Below are 10,508 nucleotides of genomic sequence, written 5' to 3'. Positions count from 1 at the left end.
AAGGATTAAAGCAAACAAACTTTGATGCGATCCGTATTATTTAAAAAGGTTTTGATGTGGTAAAAATAAAGCAGAGGTCTTTTTCAATATTTTTGATGCATAACATAAAACATACGTATTCAACACTTGTTTTTACTTCATACAGCAAACATAGGACAAAAACAATCCGATTCATTTTGTGCCCTAGTGCAAAAGTTTTTAGGTAATGTGGTTTGGGACAAAACCTGTTTGCTCCACCCCGTTTTACCCAGGCAGCAAAACTCGTGCTCTTTCCAACTGTTCCGTGTTTTGCACCTGTGCAAATGTTGGATAATCTGGCTCCTGGTGTCCTCCCTGAGGTCTAAGTTTCAAAATGTGATAGTGCAGTTGTATCACTGTGAAGGTGTACACACACGAGTGCAAAACATGAAATCAATGTGCAACAGGATATTTCACTTTGGCATGAATACTAAATGAGTGCAGAAGATACTGGCCTTCCCTCAATGTGAAAAAAAATCATCTTTAATATCACCAATTGACGTTTTGGCTTGTCGCATGTATGTAACAGCATGTCTTTATAAAAAAGCCACCCAATCTTGAAGAGTACATTTAACACTTGTACATTTTATTGAATTAAATCAGCCATTGTACACATTGCAGCTATGTATGGTTAGTGTCGCATTTCAATTTGTTTATTTTTTTTTCAACTAATACATGCCCTCATAGATATAGTCAATTAGTGTTATCACCATGGCAACAAGACGCTGACTCGCCAACTTAACATTCACTTCTTCGCACTGTATTCAAGCTCTTCGATAACACGTCAAAAGAAAGAGTCCAAAGTGAAAAGAAATATGTGCGTAACCACTTATGTTACAGACACCATCTGCACCGCAAACAACACAACAGATATGCTTTTCCTCAACTCCTGTCAGCAGGCTGACGACGCCCCGTGTGTTTTAAAATGGCTCCCTGGCGGGAGAAGCAGTGTTCCAGCACCTTCCGCCAGCAGCAGCACATCTAACAAGAGGCGGTCACCATGGCGGCCATGCTGGTGAGACGCCAAGCTCCCATGTTGTTCCTCTCTGGGCAGGGTTCGTTGGACGAGGAAGTCTTACTGTTTGCTGTACGTTTTTGACATTCAAAGCACTGAGTGAGTTGTAGTTGTCTTCTTCTAGCAGTAAAATACCAGACGTGTTTGGAAAAATATCTACCCTTGCAGCTTGCTTCTGCTTCTCCCTTAATAAACTGTTGTTTTTGCCAAATAAGCTGATTCAAAATGTATATAGTTTATATGAATTTTATGTATATATGCATATATATATATATAAATATATACGTTAAAGGCTACATTGTTACACCCACCTGTAGAATAGGGTAAAGACAAAACATTGAATTGTTTTACTCTCGGTTCGATGAGAAAGAAAATGCAGAAATGCTATAACAGTTCTCTGAGGGTTAGTTTAGAGAAAGTGAAGACAACTTTGTAAAAAAAAAACGAAAATAAAACCGAAAATTGACACAGAAATCTTCCCCACAAAAAAAACAACAATAAAGATGACACAATGTGACAAGTGTTCGCTCAGCGCTGAAAAGGGTGAAGAAGCGGTCCACATTATTACAGGTGTTTTTGTTTCTTTGTATGCCACATGCATGTACCAAAAGAAGAGGCAATCCTGATAGACATGGTGAATGCGTTAAACCATTTAGTCTTGTGGGCAAATAGTTTTTTCCGGGCAGTTCATGTGTGGCGCAGTGGCCAGCAGGACGTACCGTTGATAAGACAAGGTGAGCCACAGAAGCAGTGATGGACACAGGACATGACTAGTGAAACACTGTGCCACCAGTCCTTCCCACCCTATGAAATGTTAATGTACACAGGTTCCATGAACATAGATGCGAGCAAGGCCGGCGGCGTGCCAAATTGTTTATGTCGTGGTGCGGCTTTACCTTTCTGCACACCCCTGGTGGGTGAGTTTTAAAAGTCTGAAAAGCACAGACGGACACAGTCAATTTCAACATCTAACAGCCATACATGAAAATGAGCCTCCTGACTCTTAGAGCCTTGAATTGTGTTCGATTGTGACGTTGTGTTGTAAGTCCAATGCGCACAGCCGGTCTGGCATGCTCTGATCAGTGCAACCTTAACTGCAAGTTACGCGTGTTAATGTACCATATCATTTGCACTAGTCTCTATGATCAACCATTCTTCCGTTTCAACAGCCTCTCTGACTTCAAGGTGCACAGGGTAGACGTAATAGGTAGAGCGTCGGCAGTTTTATGTACAATATGTCCAAGACCTTTAGCTATGTAGAATTTACACGTGACGATCCCTTTGAGGGAATGCGTTCATAGTCACTTGAAGAGGGCTGTGGGTGAAGCTGGCTTGGTATAACGCAATTTCCCGTAGATGATGCAAAAAGCATAGGGGTGACGTAATGGCTGCAAAGGTAGCACGTTCCCAGTGCTTCACAGAGACAAAGGTTAGTGGATAAACCATCCCGAATAACGGATGTTATCTTTGGTCACAAATTAGCTTACAGTTAACAAAAAGGGAAATAAGATGAGTTTCCTGCCTATGCCAAACTTTGGAGGTCAGTGTCTTTCAGAGAGAATGCATCGTAAAGACCTGCCTGCCCGGAGAAGGAAGCGAGCGGTGCATACTGCATGGGTATGTGAGCTATGTCAGTCGCTCATTTGGCATCTTGCTCCCTGTCCTCTCTGCAGTAACGGCGAAGAAGTTGCTGGAGATCGCGCTGGAGGTCGTCCTGCTGCAAGGCTTCCGGAACATCCTCCAGCCGCTCCACGTGAACATGTTTTCCATGCTGGTCCTTCACCACAGTCCTCTTCTGTGTGCTGGCTTTACTCATCATCGTCCTAAAGGAGGAAAGCAAAGCAGAACAGTCACTACCACCATGACGTGAAAACAATACCTCCATACAACTTAATGGACAAAGCTTTTTTTGTGTCCTCTTTGGATCATAGTGTGATGCCTTCTGCGAGATACGGCGGGCCTATTCGCAAAGAACTTACTATGAGTAACTGAGTTACTTGTAGAGGTGGATATTCTATTAACAAAGACGTTTATATGAGTAAATCTGACCTACTCCTGAATAATAGGGATTTCTTTGTGAACCGAAGAGCCCATTACAAGAGTAATTCATGGATACGTCAGAGTTACTCATAGTAACGTCCCCATGAATGGGCCCGTAGTAAGTCTGGAGGCGTGTTTCAGGCATTGTACTAAAGCATGTTCATCAAATGGCAATCAGCAATTTCTCTACAAATGAGAAAATAATCACACTCTTACTTTTGCCATCTCATGGTCAAATGAGTTCTATTAATTTAAGAACAACCTAATTTCAGTATATTTTAATACACAAAGTGATTCCTTGGATAATTAAATTAAGCATAGAATGTGGGAGAGGTTTCAGACTTATTAGGCAATATGTGTTCCCTAAATACATAATGCATTGACCCGGCATGCACCTACAAACTGATGTTTGCAATTAGTAGCCACATTTTGTACATTTTTATTTCATACACTCTTTCTTGGTGAAGATTCAAATCATTGATATAAGGGTAGGGTAGGCATGCTCAAGTGTCCTTTAAAAGGACCAAGGGGAATCTCAGAACTTCAGAAAGTAGACATCTGCCTGTGGGCTATTGAAATTGACCTCAAATACCTTTGAATCCACCTACAATCCTGGAACCTCAAGGACGTTTGAGAGATTTGAGATGAAGTTGAACATTTTAAATCTGAACACGAATCACCAAAAGAGCATATTATTAGAGGTTGATGGTTGAAATATATTTTGTTATTTTTGCTATTTTTGTTATTTTTAGATACTTTTAAAGGATTCCAAAACATGAAACTATAAACCCTTTAAAATAAAGTGACACAACATAGAAGGCTAGCTCATTAAGCCTGCTACATCATTATTATAATCTATCTATAAAATGAGCTAGCCTTCTATGTTGTGTCAAAATTCTTAAAATATATTATAGTACAGTTAATATTCCCACATATTATATGTTTTTACTGTTTTAATTTGCTAAAGCTTGAATTTTGTGAACCATTTTTAAATTCAAAGCATGTTGAAATAGGTTTTAGATTGTTAGCTACTTTGATTATTATTAACATTATGTATTTATAGAAAACACATCTAGCCCGGCAGCAACAGAGCGCTATATAGATCATAGAGCAAAATATTGGTAGCAAGCATTGAACAAGTTATCATGTAAATATTAGGAACGGTTATCACAGTACAATATATGGATGGTGGTGTGACAAGATAGGAGGTATCCGGGATACACCAATGTTTTGCTGGAACAGCCATACATGTAAATATTTTTTAAAAATGAAAGTATCAACTTTGAATTTAAAAATGGTTCACAAAATTCAAGCTTTAGCAAATTAAAACAGTAAAAACATATAATATGTGGGAATATTAACTGTACTATAATATATTTTAAGAATTTTGAAACTTCTAAACTGTTTGAAAAGAAGGAAAATAAACTTTTGAAGTCAAAAATGTGACATAGGATCCAAAGACATGATAATCCAATTCACATAAAATGTATTATAATGTGTAGACTATTAACCATATGCAAATCATTATTAGAATTTTTTAAACATGTTTCAACAATATATATAAAATAACTTTAAAAAGCAACCCCAAGGTATAAGGTTGTTAAAATTGGAAACATCACAATAAAAAATGACAACTATAAACATATATTTTTGGAATTTGTATGAACCTTTAACCTATTTACAAAATATACACATTTTTAATGAAAAATAAAGTAACAAAAAGTTCAAGCACACACCCATTCAAATTTAAACAAAAATGACAACACGTCGAAAGATAAAGTAATATATGTTTTAGACATTTAACATGGTTTATATATCTCGTGTCATATACATATTTAAATAGTTTATAATTAAAATGTTGCTCTTTGGTTTACTTTTTTTATTTTAAAAAAAATTATCAATTTCTAAACTATTTACAGAAAATATTTTGAAGCATGCCTTTTTCACACATAATGGTGTTCTTATAACTAAAATTAACATTTTATACTTAACATTTTTAAATTCTTGTGTTTTTAACAATCTTGTTATACTGTTATGTTTTAAAATTGTTTCCAAAATTCTTCAAATAACTGATTTCAATAGTTCAGATTTTTCTATAATAACTTTTTATCATTTTTAATGCTTTTTCACGGAATTCCATGTCAACACCCACTGTTTTAAAAGAAACACAAACCCCTTTATATATATATGCTACCATTGGCCTGGGGATCTTGACTACTGTATTTATGAAATAAATGACTTAATAGCCATTTGATCATCCAAAGTACTGTTTTTGGAAAAGGTTCTGAGTTTCTCTTTCATCCTCCTGCGTCCTGCTCTCCGCAGGCTCTAGGGAATCTCCAGCTCTTTCTTCTTCTTAAGCACCTTCTCCAGCTCTTTCTGTTCACCTCTCTAGCCAGCACCAAATGAGCTCTCCGTCCTTCTTCCTAATTCCACCACCTACTGACCTTGGGTTTTTACACGCTCTGGTCGCTCCTTGCAGTCTCTCTCTAGTTTAATAGGACTCAGGTCTGGTAGATTGGCTATCAGGATCTACCTCTGGAGATGACATACAGCCCCGAGTGGGGCATGGGATTGGCTCATCCTTCTCCCTAGGCAGTCCTCCTTTCGACTGACAAACTCTGAGCCTGCCTTGCAGAGACTCTCTGGGTTAAGGGAACTTGGATATGCAGGTTTGGTGTAAGGACATTGGCAATTGTAGTTATCTGGGCTTACAAAGGTCTCTAGTGTCTGCTGGAGCACAACATTAAGAACTACTTCTGCCACCTTTGAGTTCCAACTTCCTCTAGGTCTTTAGGTCACTGATATATGGAATGGCTGGTCGGTACCACTCCTGAGCATGAATTCTACTTATCTGTTGACTTAGGGCTGGCTAGTCCCTCCCAGTGGGTGCTCTTCTTTCTGGTGGTCACACTAAGGCTTTGCCATACGGGTGGACTCCTTTGGCCTACCTGTTCTTCACTGTATGAGAATGAAGGCCTTGAGTGAGAACTCGTTGACTGCCTCTCAGATTTCCTGGGGTAGCTGAGGTTCCTCCCTTTTTCTGGGTAGAGTTTGGAGAGGTTATCTCACCTTCGAGCAAGGAGTTGAGCATGCAAGTGCTTGATGACTCCATGGGACCACTGATCCTCAACTTCCTTAAAGGCGAAGCACCATCTATGGCTGCAATACAATGAGCCCCTGCCCTTCACACGTGGCATGGTTGGGAGATCCTCCCTAGGCTGTCGCCGGGCTCAGCGTCATGTTGCTTGTGGTGGCACCCAATCCCCTTTGTGACTCCACTATTATCAACACAGTCAGGCAGGGCACTATGTGACACACGTTTACATTTTAATGGAACATACAACTGTCAAAAGTCAAGTCAGCTCTGTATTTGATTTTGGTCCTAGTGTATAGTGTACCAACCCCAAATATTCTTTTAGCACATTATTTAGCTTCACTTATTAGTAATCTTGTGCTTGTACACCAAAACCTTCTTTCAGAAGGTGATTTTAATTTATGGTTTGAAACCTTGCCATTCATCATGGTCGCAGCCCATACATTTAATATGGAAACTTTGGGACAATACCAAAATTCCGACGGAACCTTGGGCATGAGGAAGGGGTGCGTCTGCAGCGCCATCCTCGTTCGTCTCGTGGAAAGTCAAGTAAGGCTGCTTGCAGGACAAGGCCAGGATCCCACCTATTCTCCTGGCAAAGGTGATGGCCACAATGAAAGCTGTCTTCCAAGACAGGAACTTAAGCGGCGCTTGATGCATCAGCTCGAATGGGGCCCCCATGAGCCTAGTCAGTACCATGTTGAGTTCCCATGCCGGGGCAGGCTCCTTCACCGGCAGGAAGAAACAGAACAGTCCTTTGATGAACTCCTTCACTAGATTGTGCGACCAAAGAGAAGGATGTCCCGGAGACCTGGTGTAGCGGGAGATAGCCGCCAGATACATTTTGATGGAGTTGTGCGTCAGCCCTGACTTAGCCAACAAGTACGGAATGGACTTGGGGAGACGTGACCCTCAGAGGGTTAATCTTTTGCGACCGGCACCAAGTTGTGAAACGCTTCCATTTGTGTCTGTAACACTTCAGAGTCGATAACGCCCTGGCCTTGGTGAGGACCTCCCTACAGTCTGCAGGCAGTTTGTACCCACCAAAGTCTAATGCTGCAGGAGCCAGGCCTTCAGGTTCAGCGATCCTAGGTTGTGGTGCAGGGTTTCGCCTCCTTCCCTGATGAGGAGATCCGCGACTGGAGAATGGCAGCTTGACTGGAGAGGACGCTGACATGCTGAGAAGGTCCAGCTACCAGATTTGCCTCGGCTGCGCTGGTGCAACGAGGATCATCCTGCACCGGCACCGTCTGAGTTGACTGATGACTCGTAGTAGGAGCGGCAATGGAGGGAACGCATACAGGAACAGGCCTTCCCAAAGGAAGGAGAATGCGTCCCCCATGCTCCCCGGCTGCGGGAACCTGCTGGCGAACCTCCGGCACTTGGTGTTTGTCGCCGTCGCAAACAGATTTATCTGGGGACTGCCCCATCTCAGGAAGAGGTTGACCACTTGATCCTGCCAAAGCTCCCACTTGTGGCAAGAGTGCAGCTCCCTCCTGAGGTAGTGGGCGACGGTGTTGTTGACGCCCACCAGGTGAAAAGGAATGAGGAACAGATATAAAACATTGTGGTGGTATTGTCTGTGGAGACCCTCACCACTTTGCCCTTGAGGGATGGAGGGATGGAAGAAATGACTCTAGGGCCCAAAACACAGCCCGTAGTTCCAGGATGTTGACGTGTAGCGCCTTCTCCTCTGGCAGCCACAGGCCTCTGGTGTGGAAACGTCCGGTGTGTGCTCCCCACCCTTCCAGGAAAGCATCCGTCGTGACCATCTCCTGGTATGGGGCTCTGGAAGTCTGTGCCCCCAACGATGTTGAGGCGCACGCCCCACCACTTTATTGTTCGACGGAACTCCTTGTCGAGCATGATCCTGTTCTTGAAGCTTCCGGACACCTGGATCCAACGGGAGTCCAGGAAATCTTGGCGCGGTCGCATCCACAACCTGCAGAGCCAGATCAAGTAGATACATGACGACATCATGCTGAGCAGCGACTTGATGGTCCTGACCGTGGTGATCTTCAGTGCTAACAGCCGTTGTACCTTGCCCAAAATGGCCGCTATCCTCTCCTCCGACAGAGCCTCCAGGCAGGATACCGTGTTGAGCTTGGACCCCAGAAACAGCGCGTTCTGCGATGGAGTCAAGCAGTATTTTGCATAGTTCACTGAGTACCCGGATACAGGAAGCCCTCCTTCTTCTCTTCTGGGGTGAGTTGGAAGAGTTTTGAGAAATGGGCAATCATGGAGTGGAAGGAGCCCACTTCGTCCGGGTTATGTTCTTAGGCCCCTCCTCCACCCCTGCTTTTTCCTCATTATCTGCCATTCATTTCTTCCTAAGCTCTTCTCATCCTTTCGCCTGTTCTCTTAACTTTTTCTCTACTCAACCCCCTTTCCACTCTCTTGCTCCCTGCCTCCTCCTCTCACCTTCTCCTTTGCATCACCTTGCATTCTTTTTATCCCCTTTTCCACTTCACCTCGTCACTGCTCCACCAAACACTCCTTTTGTCTCTGCCTCTCTCCTCTCTCCTCGTCCAATTCATCTCCTCATTGCTCAGCCACACTCTACTTTATATTTCTGCCTTCTGACTTCAAACCCTCCCAGTTTCCTTATGCTATGGCACACTAATATTCTCATGCGGGTATCAGGTAATAATATCGCCGCGAAAATGTCCTCGCGGTATTATTTGGGTAACCATATATATGGGCACAGGGGCAAAAAAAGAAAAAAAAAATTTAAAAAAAGAAAAAAAAAGGTTTGTGGGTTGCTGTCCCCCGCATGTTCCATGCAATAATGTCGCCACCAAAAACGGCCATTTTTCGGTGATATTTTTGCATGGCGAGATTTTTGTGGCGACATTATTACATGGAACCCTCATGCGGAGACAGGACCGGGGCTTGGAAGGGTGACATTAGTGTCAGCTCCATGCTTGTTATGAGGGGAGCATGGCAATGGGGTAAGCGTTGAGCAAACTACAATTTCCCCACAGGGATTGGCATTGCGCTGTGGAGTCTGCCATTTTTGAATTCATGTCTGCATGTTCCCCTATCGGAACACTGAGTCTCCTAACTACATTTACTATCCTCTTCTGAGTTCTTCCTCACAGCTGTGGGCCAAATGGGTATGGTGAAATATTATGACTCTGAAAACACCCAATCTAACAGTAAATACAGTGCAGCTCATGGGCTCCCAGCGATGTGGGTTGGCAAACAGCTGGGTCCTCATGGTTTCCATATCCCCCTCTCCTGGGGCAGTAGAGGTGTCATGTGTGTAGGGCAGGGGTATGCAACCTTTGGTCATCCTGATGTTTTGGACTACTCCTCCCATCAACCATATCCAGCATAGTGAATGGTGAGGGACGATGGGGCTTGTAGTCCAAAACATCTGGAGAGCCGCAGGTTGCAGAATCCTGGTGTACGGGATCACTTGCTAATGACACTGGGGACGGAGTGGCGGGTCCCCCATCCTCCAAGGCCTGCATCAAGGGCATCCCCTAGCCTACTGCATTTGGCATCGTCACAGATGAAACATTCAGGGATTCCAGTTCACAATGGCCCTGGGCCATTCATCATGACTTTATTTATAATTAATTGTTGATTCATATTAACATCTGCTTGGAATATTAAACAAGAAGCGAAAACTAATGGGGTCACCTAAAAGCCATATGCTTCCATATGCTTCATGATAATTATTTAAGAGAATGTCCATTACGTAGAAAGACACCCAAGTGCTTTCCAATTTCATGCCGACCGTTATTTCAGAAAAGCACATTTCAACATGACATTTTGTGAATTTGGAGGATGTGGGTAGAGTTGCATTCTTCGTCTTGTCCAGAGTGTCTCCAAGGAGCAGTGCGGGCAGAAATAGCTTCTTTCTTTTTGCTTGCATAGTTGAGCATAGGATACCGGGCTTGTTTTTCAACACATGACGTCACATCATTTGTTATCATACAGCGAGGGAGTTGTTTTGGACAACTTACAAAGCAACTGGATGTGAGCGACCTTGGAGTAGAAACGTTTAATTATAGGCAGCTATCCCAAAGGAAGCTCACACCACTATGAATAGCGCTGGGATAAGCAACGGTGTCCATGTTCGTGCCCGCAAGGCAACAGCGTCCATGTTCGTGCCTGCAAGGCAACGGCGTCCATGTTCGTGCCTGCAAGGCAACGGCGTCTATGTTCGTGCCCGCAAGGCAACAGCGTCCATGTTCGTGCCTGCAAGGCAACGGCGTCTATGTTCGTGCCCGCAAGGCAACAGCGTCCATGTTCGTGCCTGCAAGGCAACGGCGTCTATGTTCGTGCCCGCAAGGCAACAGCGTCCATGTTCGTGCCTGCAAGGCAACA

At 43.3% G+C, this 10,508-nt stretch overlaps 1 protein-coding gene across 40 annotated transcripts in view; it reads right to left on the bottom strand.

Annotated features, from left to right (window-relative positions):
• Nucleotides 1-583: 583 nt before the first annotated feature.
• Nucleotides 584-10,508, bottom strand: part of ANK2 (ankyrin 2) — a 1,645,279-nt gene continuing 1,635,354 nt past the window's right edge. For 39 of the 40 annotated variants that reach the window (XM_069630993.1, XM_069630997.1, XM_069630984.1 and 36 more), the window contains one exon: nucleotides 584-2,856. In XM_069630993.1, coding sequence (XP_069487094.1) covers nucleotides 2,673-2,856 — 184 coding nt within the window. In that variant the 3' untranslated portion in view covers nucleotides 584-2,672. The remainder of the gene's footprint in view (nucleotides 2,857-10,508) is intronic. The other variant, XM_069631002.1, reaches the window with a different exon arrangement.

Source organism: Ambystoma mexicanum, chromosome 6q (genome assembly GCF_040938575.1).
Source record: "Ambystoma mexicanum isolate Mex_15411 chromosome 6q, UKY_AmexF1_1, whole genome shotgun sequence".
Lineage (NCBI taxonomy): Eukaryota > Metazoa > Chordata > Amphibia > Caudata > Ambystomatidae > Ambystoma > Ambystoma mexicanum.
The sequence above is the reverse complement of the archived record's forward strand: the minus strand, read 5'-3'. Positions and strand labels throughout refer to the sequence as shown.